The sequence below is a fragment of the Anneissia japonica genome, unplaced genomic scaffold (genome assembly GCF_011630105.1).
Source record: "Anneissia japonica isolate Jap-2015-1 unplaced genomic scaffold, ASM1163010v1 scaffold1859_len985614_cov190, whole genome shotgun sequence".
NCBI lineage: Eukaryota > Metazoa > Echinodermata > Crinoidea > Comatulida > Comatulidae > Anneissia > Anneissia japonica.
In genome coordinates, this window is record NW_022694754.1 from 607,635 (window position 1) to 622,953 (window position 15,319).

Below are 15,319 nucleotides of genomic sequence, written 5' to 3' on the forward strand. Positions count from 1 at the left end.
GGGCATTTCACACATATGTGCCACATAAATCTTGATAGTGTACACACAACCTCCCTCACAGCATCATTCCTATCAGGATAAATATTTTGCTCAATGCTTCTGTTCTCAATAGTCCCTGAATCTGTATATTTACATCTCTCCTTAGCAACACTCCCAGAAAGTGTATATTCATACATTTGCTATACAGCATCTATTCCAGAATGCTTTAAGTAAGTTTCATATATGATTGACTTTTAAAAGTCATCAAGATCATCAACATTGAAGACAAAACAATCAGCAAACTGTTAAGACATTATTTGGAATTTCCAGTCCATTGTATGGTAAAATTCCGTGTGGTTTGTTGGAGCGCTTCTTCTGTAGTTCCAGATACAGCGCCCTCATCCTGGCGTCACCTCTGCGACTTGTCAATGATTGCGACTCCTGCGTAGCTTCGTCCTGTGGACATACAGGACTCCAGGAGTACCCACTGATCTACGCGGGGATTGTAACATTCAACTGACGCTAAATTTGAAGAGCCGTCATCACCACCGACGACATACAACAGTCCATTTACAGCTGCCACACCTGAAAAATATATTATATATATAATATACATTCAATATCTGTAAGCTAACTTTATATCAAGAGAAGGGGATGGATGTAATGTGCCATAAACCCCACACTCTGGACAACTGAAAGGCAGGCACCAAGTATAGTTTAACCCTTCAACTAGCCAGTTTGGATTTTACAGTGTGCCCAATACTGCAATTTAATTATCATTTAAATTAAATTTCTTACCAGCATTCCTCCTGCATAGAGTCATATCTGAGCCTTTTGTCCATTCGTTCATCTCAGGGTTGTAGAGCTCAACACTCTTACGGACCAGTGGTCCATCATGGCCACCAACGGCGTACAACATTCCATCAACGACCCCCACACCTTAAAGAGAATTAGAAATGTTATAAATGGAACCAGAGTAATGTAGTTAATGGACAACTTATTGATCAACAATTAAGTCGATTAATTAATCAGCTTTGAAACAAAAACTAACGATTTCAAGTGTCTATAAATGAAAAGATGCCCAAATCGCAGCTGACAATTAATCCACAAAAAGACAAACAATTTAAAAGGTGGAAAAATGAAAACTTTATCTAGTATAAAATAGTAGCATAAAAAACATAAAATAATACAAATAGAATAATTAATATAACACTGGAATGCAGTCAATTTCCACTGGACACACTAATAAGATGAGGTAATATGAAACTAATTAGTATCAATTATATTCTATGTAAGCATCTCCATTCAAATTTTTCACAGATGTTCATATAATCAATTTATTTCATTTTAGGCTGGGCCCTAGCCATTCTGTACTATTAAATTAGCCACCGCTGCCCAAGTATGTGCCACGGGTGTAGCAACAGGCTGTGCTGCCACCAAGGGTTTGGTCCTCAAGGGAACACAAAACAGGGTAGAGAAAGCTCACTATTTTTTTAAACGGTAATGAGAACGGGTAACTATCTTGGCGGATTGGATCTCAAACGAGATATCGAAAGCTCTTTAATATATGAAATACCTGCACCACTCCGCCTTGTTGTCATGTCGCTGACTGCTGTCCATTCATCTTTGGCAGGATCATAACATTCTACAGAACTCAAGCAATGCCTAGAAGCCCCATCATACCCACCCACAGCATACAGGTGACCTGACAAGAAAAATAAGAACAGTAATAATAATTCAATATAGTAAATATATCTATACTAATATTAACAATAAAAATAACATAATCATAAATAATAAAATTAAGAATAACAATACCAATGATAACTAAAAAATATAAATGAAAAATATTAAAACAAAGATTTGACAACTGAGAGCAGAACCTGGTGCGTGACAGCAATCATGAAGTTTATTATTTATATAGTAGCTTTATTTCATAAAGATGCAGAACTGACAAGAGAATACAGTAAAAAATTAATACAGAGCCCTTTACAATAACCATTAAACATTGGTTTGTATCATACCATTTAAAACAGCAACTCCTACACTACTGCGCCGCGTTGTCATCGACGCAACTGCTTTCCATTCGTTACTCTTTGGATCGTAAACTTCAACACTACTCAGACCTGCAAAAAAAATAATGATGTAATTATATATACAGTATATAATAATAATAAGAATAATACTAATAAAAATAACAATAATAATTATGAGGATGATTAACTATTTATTGTTTATAAATAGCTTATAAGAAAAATTTTTTAACAAATTGGTCTAACTTGAAGACGTAAAATCAGGGAGAACCAACATACAATACTTAAATTCATTAAAAAAATAAACAAGTATCAATATGTGAAGCATAGGTATATTCAAGGAAAGTTTCAGGCTCAAAGAACTTTCTCCCCACCTCTCTCCCAATAAAAATATAAAAAAAACCCAGCAAGGGAAAAGTAAAAAAAAAAAAAAAAATGAAATTGAAAAATTAAAAATTGAAAGCAATGACTTTCAATTTTCAATTGATGACTCTGATCCTTCAAAAATGTTTACTCCATGTGCTGTACTTCCACCTGTGTGAATCGACTCAAACACTAGTAGCAAAGAGGTTGAATACTATATAGCCAGATAAGTTGTTGATATCAAATTTATTATGGAAATTAATTCATCACCTGTAGTCCCATCAAATCCACCAACAGCATAAATCAAACCATTGAGAACTGCTACGCCCAGGGTACTGCGACGTGCCTCCATCGATGCAACAGTTGACCACACATCGTGTACAGCATCGTAACAGTCCACAGTCCGTACACGCAGGGAACCATTGAAACCTCCTACTGCATAAATATGTGAGGAAACTACAGCCACTCCTATGTGGATAGAGAATAGTATCATAAAAAAAATCCCAAAAAACAAAACACGCTAATCATAGGATGGAGATACTCAATGCTATGTAAACTAAATCCCTCTTTAGACTGGACCTAACGACATACATTGTCACTTCAACCAAAAGCTGGCTTAACATTATCTTTGGTAAAATTACCCAAGCCATTGCAGTAAGTTTAAGAGCATAAATCATGTCCAGGAAAAACAATCAAGCTGTTTCATCGAGCAGTGTGTATTTCAAATGCACCATATGAGTTAAGAATTTAAGTAGGTCAAATAGGATTTGGCAATGGCCTTGGTATGACTGTTCTGTAAACTGATTACATGATTTTATAAACACACAATGTTGACTTGATGGTTTTGTTTACAGTTTCCTATGTGTCCAGCACATCATATAGTTTAAATGCACTTTATATTTGTTTGTACTCTCATACACAGTGTTTCATCTCTTCTCTTTTTAAATACCATACAGATACTGAAGTTTTTTCCATTCATTCATTTCATTTTTACTTGCAACTTACACTACTACAATTATGCAAGGTATAGAAAGTGACTAGGCCAAACAAGTGTTAGACCGAATAGATTAGTTTTCTGATTCCCATAATATCATATTTTTTAACAAGAGACTTTGGTTGTTAAAATGCCTTTGCTCTCAAATCACAGAACCAAGGTGTCAATAGCCAAGAACCAGGGGTTTTTTACAAATGTACAGAAACATTATTTATAAAAGTCAATATAAGTTTGTGGTGATAAGTTCAACTTTGTTTCATGTTGACCTTTCAGCTACTGGTTTCATTCACAGTTTCTTAATGCAACTTTTGGTGGTTACTATCCAATGAAAAAAAAAAATAAAATAAAATAAATAAATTTACTTATCAGCAACATTTGAATATAATTATTTGAAATATATCAAAGTTTGTTCTGTTGAGCAAAGCTCTGTGGGGGCTTTCTTAATTTTTGTCTTTACCATCACATGTGTTACATCGTTGGGTTTACGACAAGCATTTTATTAAATTCTAATTTTTATTAAATTTCATTGATTGACTGACTAATATGTTGCCTTGCTCTCAAAATATAGGTGGGACAGCACGGCAGTGAAAAGAATTACCTGCTCTGCATCTCCTATTGGGCATCTCAGCCGCTGCTGACCATCGCTTATCCTTGAAGTCGTACACTTCCACATTCCTGATGGCTTTGGGTGCTTGACCTCCGACAACATACATCAACTTAAAAAACAAAATTAATATTACATCATCATTATCAATATGATGCTAAATCTTTATCAGTTTTTACAATTTAACAGAAAAAAATATTCTTTTGTTTAAATCAGTACAACCCAACTGAAAACAACTCAACTGAAAACAACTCAACTGATGGAAGTAAAAAAAAAACAGCCAAACCACATTCGTACTGATGATTCCAAATGTGACTGGCTCTGGCAAAACCCACTATTTAAAATTTTTTCTACGATCGGTTGGTTTTGCCAGATCCGGTCATAAATGACAGTCGACAAAAACCGTTTACAATAAAAACAGTAAGCATACTGGTTCTACAAAAGTAAAAATTTTTCCTATTATTATAAAGATCATATTCTTTATCATTGATTATGAGTTTGTTTTATTTGCAGCAGGAATTAAGAATACATATTGACTAACAAATTCAATCATTATATTTTTAATGTTGCATGTTACTTGACAATAAGCGTTACCTTCGGGAGTCCTATGGGTGTTCTAGGCCTTGTTCGTGGGTTTTTCATCAACGTCCTCTGTTCTTTTCCAAGTAGATGATACTTCATCGCTTCAATTAAAAAGTCCTTACACATGCTACTGGACTTGATGAGCGGCTCCATCTCAACACGTTGCACAAGGAACTCGCGGGAGAGTAGAGGTAGCCGGACATTCTCAATAAGCTGGGGCATGTAGTCCTGCCGGTTTACCGGATCATGTTTCACCCACGCAACTGCACTTTCAAACACCTGAACGCAAATAATTTGTATTGATCTTAAGAACATTTCTAATGAAGTTTGTATTATGTTCAGAACATTTCTAAGACATCAGGCTAGACACCTGGAGGTCGTGGGTTAGATTTCCACCCGAATCACTTGCAAATTTGTTTTGCTAGTATTTGGGGACGTACTGAACATTTGGTACAATAACACATCAGGTAGGGCAAAACATCATTCCTATGATATTTTCCTGACGCAAACTCACATCATAATAGCACTTGCAGTATCCTCTGCTACTAGGGGATTGGATTCATCACTAATCACCCAGTGCAAGCTCGGTGGTCTAGCGGTTAAGACATCAGGCTAGATATCTGGAGGTCATGGGTTTGATTCCCACCGAATCACTTGCAAATATTTTTCGCTAGTATTTTGGGATGTATTGAGTATTCAGTACGATAACACATCAGGTAGGGCAAAACATCTCTCCTATAACATTTCTAAGGTTAATATTTTCAAAAGATCACTTAAAACGCATCTTTTTGCCTAATTCACATGTCTCTGTTTCTCTCTTTTTCTGTCTTTTGTTGTCTTTTTTATGTTGATGTCTATCCATAGACTTTTTTATGAGATGGTTTTGATGTTGATTGCTTGCTCAAGATTGGGATTTTGAGGAAACTTTGCTTGCACTTTACAACCTAAAGGAAAGGCACTTAACAAATGCCCAGTAACACTATTTACATTGAATTAGAAAATTAATACTAGCAATATTTACATATTACTTTAATAATTCACATTAAATATATGTACATATACATATTTGTATACATTGTAGTTTAAGGTATCTATGTTTAGAGTACCTCTTCAAATTGTTGTAGCTGTTAAAACCATTGTTGAATAAAATAATAATAAATATTACAACTACTGCCATTTTACACAAATGAAACGTAATTACCTCTTCTTCAGACGAAACAGTAAGGTGGTCACGCTTGATCAAGTCGGACACCTGCTCAGCTGATAAATTATTAAATTCGTCCGTGGCAACCACATCACTGCAAAGGACAAACACAAATTGCTCTCATTGGATATCTTACTTCATTGTATACCTACGTCCTTCCTCCTTTCATTTTTGTAATTTCCCTCTCTTCCTCTCTATCACTTCGCTAATTTTCTTTCTTCCTTCTGGTTGTGCTAGGAATATATCACCGCCAACCAGACTTATGGATACCAAATAAAATGAACAGTTGATGAAATTGGGCTGAACAACAACATTCCCAGTGAATAAATAACTATGAATGAATTGTATTGTTAACACATTAACAACAACAATCACGGGAAAAGAACTAGCTACCCTACCACAAAATTCTGAGGCTTAGTACAATGAACTCCTAACAGCTGATTTCCCCATAGACGTTTACTGAACATCGGTTTACCTTTACTTTTCAATAACAACTATAACAATAAAAAAATAAAGAATATAAAGAATAATAAATAATAATGAAAGCAATTACAATAAAATGGGGTGTAGTTTTCCTAAGTAAATTGACTCACTTTAGAAAAAAACTAAAATTAATTGAAAAAGAATTCTTACATAATATTAACAAGAAAACGGAACACTCACTTGAAATGTTGTAAAGTGTAGCCCTGAGCATGTGCAAATAGATTGCTGCATGAGTGGATATCTGCAAAGGCACGTATCCCTAGACAGTTTGTCGGATGGAGTTGACGTTGAAGAAAATCGCAGCAAGCATCACGTACATCATTTAATTGGAGCAGACTAGCCGCAGGTAATAGTGTCTATAAAAATGCAAATTCAATAATTATCAATATTCATTATTCATTTACTTTTTCATGATTTCTTGCATATACAGTAAAAGGTTTTTATATGCAAGATGTCAAAAAATATTTTCATTGAGTTTCTTGTATTAGGCCTAATCAGAATACTACAGTAGCTGTAATGAAATGCACAGCAAAGAGTTGAGCCTCCAGCCTAAAGGCTGAGTAGCAGAACAGCAACTGCAGCTCCAAACAGTGGCATATCATCTAAGGGGTACGCCTCCACAAAAAAATTGCGCTCCTCTCCTCAGTCATCCCCACCCATACAAAATATCCAAAGCAAAAATTCACACTCAAAATCACCTCATATCATCCTATTTTGTGCCCAATAACCTCCTCACAAGCCCCCACCCACTCTATCTTTGTGCTCCAATCAATCCCCATTTCAAGATTCCTAGATACACCGCTGAAAACCACTCCAACTAATGACTTTAACTATAGGGGAGGCTATATACCTGGACATTATCCTCTGTCACTTGAACCTCTGATGTATAAACAAAATCAAGAAGTAATGACAATGCTTTCGCATCAACTTCCTGAAGTGTTATCTTCTGAGCTCGACTCTCAGACAGCTCTCCATTAAACATTGCCGAGAAATATGGACTGCACGCTGCAAGGATGACACGGTGAGCAGGTACCTCAATTCCCTCGGCAACCAGGATGACATCACACAGCATATTCTGTCTATAAATAATTAGAATAAATTACTTTAACAATCTGATACAGTAGTATGCTTTGATCCTTGTGTAGAATGCTGTACAGTAATTGTAAAGCATTGAGGGTGCTATTGAAGAATACAATCCGAAGGAGAGATTATTTTTTGAAAAAAACTGTCTGAAGGAAATAATGGCTATTAAGAATTTTGTACTTTAAAGCACTGTCCAGACTAGAAAATTTTATATGACAAAAACATGTGACATGCTTAAATATGGTCATGATGACATCACATCATGACCATATATAGGCACACCATGACTATATATTGGCATACACAGTTTTTTTGTCAAATAAAATAGTCTGGATTCCTAAGGCCCTGTGGGCCTCAGAAAATGTGTTAAAGTATTTTATAATTTCCCTTGCTTATTATACTAATATACTGTGCTTTGAATTAAGCCGACCACTGCTTTCACTTATTTAACCTACAATTAGCAGAGTTCATCATGTACAATCTTTTTTCTTGAACAAAATATTATTTTTACGCAAGGACCACACGATTTAAACAACAGTGAGCCTCACCACAGACCATATAGGGTCTGTGGCCTCACAAAGAAATACTATTAGCCAAAGGCTAGGCTTACAGTAGGCTGCAATTTGATGTCAAATGTTAATGCAATATACTGTATTTCACACTTGGTTCATCACACTTTCAGTATTACTAGGCACATAATGTAGAATTTCTGTTACAAACCTCTAAAGTTAAGTTACAGCATGCCATCTAGTGTTTTGCATAGATTTCACAAAATTAAGATGGTGTTATTTCCGAGATAAGCTTATCCTCAACAAACTATGGTACAGGTAGTACTGTAATTTTGTTTTATAGATGACGTATTATTGATCATGGATTAAATGATTACTAAAGTAAATAGTAGTCTTCAAGCACAATAAGCTAAAGAAAATGACCATTCATTGTAAGTACCTTCATAACAAAGGCAGTGGACCAATTAAGACCACATTTTACTATACAGTACATCAGGTTAGCTGGTTATATTACTACATCTGTTTAATTTTCCAAAATCAACAGATGCACTGATTGATGTCTAAAAAACATTGAACAAACATTACTCAGAATAAAGAGCCTCCCTCGCTTTATTCAGATTAATATTCGTTCTATGTCGTTTTACTGATTTATCCATTTACTCATATAAAATTTATACATTAATTTATCCATTCATTAAATGTACATTATTACATGGTTGGTTTTGAATGTTTTATCTTTACAATCAAAGACTAAGTACTGTCCTCATTTTGGTCATATTACTAAAAATGAATTACCATTAGCTATAAGAACACACTTAATTAAATATATGAAGTGGAGACCATTATCTAATGACAGTGAATGAATCATACTATAGTTCATAGAGTGCATACTTTACATTATGTTAATATTTTGTTAGCTAGGAGATCGGCAATAAATTAACTACAAACAATATATAATTAGACATTGTGGCTGCTTCCCCAAATTAAAGTTGTCTGATGAGAATCATGACTTACTGCCGTGCATTTTGCTATCAACTAATTACAGGAACCTGAACTTTGCCTCAATGATGAAAAAAGAGGGTATTGACAACACACTAAGCTAAAGGTCAGAGGTTAAGGTACCTTTATAATATGAATGTTAAATTATGTCTGAAGCTCAAATTGCTCCCCAATTTTAATTAGTTGGTCATAAAATCTGGAAAAACCTAAAAAATTTATTGAAATATAGCTTATTTAAAAAAAGATCAAATATATTAATACAGTCCAGAGGGACACAAGTTTGAAACAAGGTTTTGCTGATTGATGAATTTTACAATGAAAATTGTTTTCAGACAATTTATGTTTCTAAGCAAAGAATAGGCCAAGTATTTTCTATGCATCTATTTCAATACTGAAAATTTTTGGTACAGAAATTTACAATTCAAATTACTTTATATAAAATAACCTCAAACATAGAAAATATCTTTAACAAGTCAAATATGAATACTGTACATGAATAGACTGTCAATAAATCATGGTTCTCCATAATGTTTCACTTGTAATTTATAAAGTGTTCTAAAAACTAAATTGGTTTCGAATAGTATTATTTTAAAGCATTTACTTACAGTATTATGGCAGTTTATAATTTTATAATGTAGGCCTATAGTAAATCATGCCAAGTAAATTCTATTTTCCTATTTGATCATCTTGGGAAGGGTTTATGTGATGGTTTTTACTAGTATTTAGGCCCCTATAATAATGTTTATGATACAGTAACTGTAACAATTGATATTAATATCTACTGTACTGCAATTTACATAATACAGGTACTTTAAAATAATGAAATATATTAAATAATTAATCTATTTATTTATTAATTATTTCCAAGCCAACAGGGAAAATCACCACTAACAGCATGGACATAAAATATATAAACTCTAAAAATAGAGAAAAATAAGCAAGACAATTAACATAATTTATAACAATAACTAAAAACATACTGTAATATTTTAATAATTTTAAAATGGTGCTATCTCCAATAAAATAATTAAAGGTGCACATATTTCAATGTATTTTGAATGATAGAATAATCCTTTGCATCATGGCAAACACCCTATGTAAGTAGTTACCCAAGAATGTGGAAATATTAGACGGTTTACTGTATCTATTTTAATTATTTAATATACAGTATATCAACCTGATAGTTTTAGCAAGATATTCCCAAGAGTTACCATTCAACATTCTAATGTCAAATTTTAATTCAGATATGAATCCAATGAATTCGCCAACACAAATATTTACACTGCGTAATACTACTGCTATGGTATTAATGAACAGACTTTCAAGGGTATTGAATTGATAGTAACAGTGGGGTGAGGAAGAAGCTTCTGGACCCCATACACCCTCATCTTAACCTCCTAAATGTGTACCCTAGAGCCAACACTCTAAAGATGGGTAGTCATGTATTAACTGTAGTTACTATAGTTGAAGAATGGAAAGAAAGAGAATGAAGTATATATATTTATGTGACTGGCTCTAGCAAAACCCGCCGATTGTGGCAATTTATAATTTCGCACAAGCACTCAAAATGTCCAAGAATCATAATTTTCAACATTTTCAGATTTCTGCATTTAAATAAATGATATACTGAAGAACATTTTTGCAAAATATTAATTACTAAATCTAACTTAAAAGTATATTAAAATTATTAATTAAAATACAAATCTTAAAAATAAACTATTAATTTTGGAAGATTTAGAAGCTATTTTCTCAAAACATACATGGCTAATATCCAATGAATTAAATATTCATAACTTCATAATAGTAATACTCAACCAATGTCAATCAAATAAACACTGTTTTAAAGAAGAATTCATGCTGAATCTAAAAAATAAACATTTTTAATAATGGGCATGCCTTCACAAAACCAGCATTCATTGCCAAAAAAAACCAAAAAAAACACAATTATTCATATTCTCCAAATTTAAACGGTGGTGTTGACTGTATTTCTCTGTTTGGAATTTCTGCAGATATTATTCTCCTGAAGACGATAGAAGAAGCAACTCAATCGAAACGTCAAGTTTTTCTCAACTACAACAGTTCTCTTCAGAACTACATGGTGTAGGGCAAGCTTCAACATACATGTAAATTATTAAGGATTCTCCTTGTACTCAAATATACTGTAGTATAAAATACTGCCATTCTTATGCTAATTACTCACTTTAACATAGCAACAGTATGCTGGTTTTGGAATGGAATGCCTCATGTACTGTAAAAAGCCTGTTTGTTTTTATTCTAACATTAACATTCTGTTGTGAAACCCATTAATGTACATTGAAATAATAGACAATTAAAACCAACACTGAATCAAAACATTTTCAAAGGACTATCATCTCATCTACTGTAATGTTTTTTTTTTCTCAAAGATTAATTTGGTTTCATAAAATATAAAATATATTATTGTTTGATAAACTAATAATCACCAAGGCTTGGTGGGGCATGATAGCAAAACTACACCATGGTCAGTAGTTGAAATGTAGCAAGTACTGTACAGTAAATCTACTAAATTATTGGATAATCAAGGTATAATTTCAATTCATTTTTTTTGTTAGATGAAATTGCAAAAATATTTAAAGGTCTCCTAATTAAACACCTCTCCAATTAAAGATCACTTTTCTGTGGTCCCATAACATTATCTTTTATCCCCATAATGTATTAACAATGTCTTACTATTTTAACTACTCTAGAGACCAAAGTAGCAAAAGATCATGGAAACCCCAGTCCCAAAAATGGTCTTTCATTGGAGGGAAACCTATAACCCAATTTGCCTACACTGTCTTATAGAGCTATTTGACATAAAACAAAAGCCTGGGATTAAATCTGGACAGATGGAACAAATTTTTACTGTATGTGGCTACATCATGTTGAAATAACATTAAAGAATGTTCCCCTATTCAGTTTGTACAGCTATAGTACCTGACCATGTTTGTCTCATACATAAATGGGTCTGAAATCCTTGCTGCACAATGATACTTACTTTCTGAACTGATTCAGAAGTTCAAATGCCTTGAGGGTGTGGTCTGGGTTATGATATGGGGGAGGGTCTACAACCACAACTTCCATGTCTTCAGGAGCTTCCATCACAATACCGTCCACTGATGCCAGGCTACAAAAGAAAAACATACACTTTTTGCATTTGAAGACTTATCACTGACATTTTTAATCTCATCGTTTCTAAAATGAAAATGCACTTTTTACTGTATATAATATCTACTTATATGTCATACTAATATCTACTGAGGGGTGTATGTTTATGTTGACCCAGCAGCAAGATCAACCAACTTTGGTAGGACTAGCCTAGGTAGGAGTCAATGGCCAACCACAATTTAGTACAGTAGGCTTTATAATTAGCCATATTTTTTAGATTTCAGGCATTTTCCGTTTGCTAATTACGGAGTCGAAAGATAATGTAGGCCGAAGCTAGTGGTGCCTGTTCTTAAAATTGGCTCTAACCCTGGTGGATCTGAGGTGGGTTAATAATCCAATAATATAATATGGATCCCATCTTCTTAGCTAGGATTTTGGACCTGTCAGTCAGTCATCAGAGAGCTTGACTGCCTCTCAGGGACCTTGGACCTGTTATTACTAGGGAATCCTTATCAACCGCAGTATACTTTAATATCCACAAATTTTCAGTTTTACAACACAGTTCATAAATGGTGTAGGAAATTTTCAGCCGCGATATATTTGCATGGAACGCCAAGTAGGCGCAAAGTTGTGTATGCTGTACGTGTGTGTGTGTGTGTGTGTGTGTGTGTATGTGTGTGTGTGGTTAATCTCTTACTGCTGTACAGTATCCAATATTTCGTGTTTTATAGTTGGGTCTTAATATGCTGCCAAATAATTAATGTGGTTTCAATAAAATCAGGGGACTTATGCTGCCATAACCTAATAAAATCCAAAACAGTGGATTTTATTAGGTTTGTGTAAGTCCCGTGTAAGTTAATAATACATCGCCCTAAAACTTTAACTGTAAACACCCTCCATTGAGAAGATAACAATAAAAATACATGTTTCCGTTGTCACTTGTATTGGATAGGGCAAAACAAGCCCATTCCTGCAGAATGAGTGTGCACAGTGTCTGCCGATTGATGAACTATCGCACATGTTCGTACAGTTTCCATGTACAGAGATCAAGCCAGTCGGCTATTTTCAGCATTTGACATTCTTTCCTGGTCTCTGATAACATTTCTGAATTGGCGGCGTATGAAGACTTCGTCTCCGATAACATTCTTGAATTGGCAGCGTACAAAACTTTGTGCCTTTATACTCCCAAGAATATCATTGGACACTACTTGTGGGAACGTTTCTCACTGAATTAATTGTTACTGGGCAACTTAGTATTGGCAGCTTGATACCTATTTAAAGCAATTTATTTCCATTCATGCCTAGATTAAATGATTATTCCCAAGTAGAATATTTTTCATTCGATTACACTTAATTAATAACTCTGATGAAATCACTTTATTTTAGTTAATTATTAATTACCTCTATTTAATATATAGGTCACTTATATCATCGTGTTTGTACATGAGGTAAATTAAGTTATTTAAATATGGTAACCAATCAATCACTTTTTTCTGGAACGTATAATCGTCTTGCAGTAGGTACACTTGTTAGCGTACATATATAATTATAATGCAGGATTAATTAATTATATTATATACTTTATTCTAAAATACAAATCAAGTTTCTTGATAAGTTACAGCTATAGTTAAATAAAATTTCTTCCAAGAAATAAAGTTTCAACTTAGAATATTTTGCAGGATAAAATAAATGTAAACACTTCTTAACTAAAAATTATGCTATTAAAACTACTCCATAAAACAATCAATCATAATAATAAAGTACTAGGCCTAAATTACATATTTAAATGGTATTGTTTTCTTCTAAGTAGAAGTAAAAACAAACAATACATTTTTATTTACACTATTTATTTCAACAATTTTATTTTAATACGGATGATTTCCCTGTACAGTATACACCCTAACCTGCGGCCAACGTTGCACTGTGATATCTAATTCACACACTAATTACACTACTCGGCGTTCCATTTAATAACCCTTATTATTTGGCCAAACTGGTGCACGGCCGAACAATTAAATTCACTAAACTGAGGATGACGATGCATCCATTAAGCCCCTACAGTATGTAGGAGTATTAAATATTGATTGCAAGTAGGCTAGGCTAGGCCTACTACTTACTAGGCCTAGGCCTAGTACTAGTAGTAGCCTAGCTAGGCCTAGGCCTTACTAAACAATAGAAAGCTGATCAGAACAATTATATAAAAAAAAAACATTGAAAACCGCATAAACACAATAATAGGTGTAGGACCTAGACTCTTAGTGACTTAGTCAATCTAGCTAGGCCTAGTACCAAAATATACGCCAACCCAGCCGGCAGAGAGGGTAGTCTACCCAGCCTAACCTTCTGAATATGCCTGAGTTAGGCCTAGGCCCTAGTAGTAGTAATATTTTATTTTTAGGCCTGCTTAGCTAGGCTATCGGTTCTCAAAAGTAAACAACTCACACGGTACATCAAAATAAACATAAAAGTCACTAATACCTGTAGCATCTACTAAAGTCGTAATCTGCCTCCTAATATGTAGAATTTATCTACATGAATTCCATGTAAAAAGAATTTACGTGAACTATTGATAACCAACTTTCGCTCGCGTTTCAATATTTATTTCTATTCTACATAAAAAGTCCTGCCCTTCGTTAAGCTATCATTAGGTGGCGCTCTCTAACCACATGAGAACTGAGACTGACCTGCTGAACGACACTTTTTACATCAGTCTGGATTGCTATGGATATTTATTGCATTTATTGCAAATTTTTAGAATCGAAGTGACCAATCAGCACCAAAGTTTCTTGGTTGTCAAATTCAGATGAAAAAAAAAAGCTGTTACAAGTAGACTACACTGTTTTTATTGTCTGTTTTGCAAACTTATTTTTTAAGATCGTCAGAGGAGGGTGGAAAAAAATATTTAAAAAATTGTGTTTTCTTATTTAAAATAGTTTTACCAAAAACATCCAAATGGAGAAAATAAGAATAAAATTTTATTGGTGAATGTGTATGGGATGATTAATGCATTAAATTTTATAATTAGGAAGTAATACATCTCAATTTTGGAGATTCCAAGGCAGCGAAAGGCGTAATAAAAAAAACCAAAACTTTTATTTCATTCTGAAATTGGCATTTTTTTTCGTGGTGGCGGGTGTGCTAATTGGCCAAAAATTAAATTTTATTTTTATTTTAAATCATCATTTAATTGGTGGGCGGCAAGTTTGCTAAACATGGTATTCCTCTCAAAAAGACAATAAAAGTAAAATCACCTTCATAATAAATACAAGGAGATATTGAAATTTGGAGATGGCCTTTTAGCTAATTAGTTTACCTTACTCGCGCGAATAAGCGCCCCGTTTGAATAAGCGCCCCTCCCGA

At 33.8% G+C, this 15,319-nt stretch overlaps 1 protein-coding gene across 1 annotated transcript; it reads right to left on the reverse strand.

The window, feature by feature from the left end:
* Positions 1 to 14,639, reverse strand: LOC117101256 (kelch-like protein 2). The gene is made up of 12 exons (XM_033241200.1): positions 14,438 to 14,639; positions 11,850 to 11,978; positions 7,093 to 7,321; positions 6,423 to 6,598; positions 5,757 to 5,853; positions 4,568 to 4,834; positions 3,968 to 4,085; positions 2,646 to 2,843; positions 2,004 to 2,105; positions 1,556 to 1,684; positions 778 to 918; positions 1 to 564 (listed from the first exon to the last, which is right to left on the reverse strand). Exons 2-12 carry the CDS (start codon positions 11,951 to 11,953, stop codon positions 389 to 391), a joined length of 1,737 nt encoding a protein of 578 aa, XP_033097091.1. The 5' UTR covers positions 11,954 to 11,978; positions 14,438 to 14,639; the 3' UTR covers positions 1 to 388.
* Positions 14,640 to 15,319: the final 680 nt, after the last annotated feature.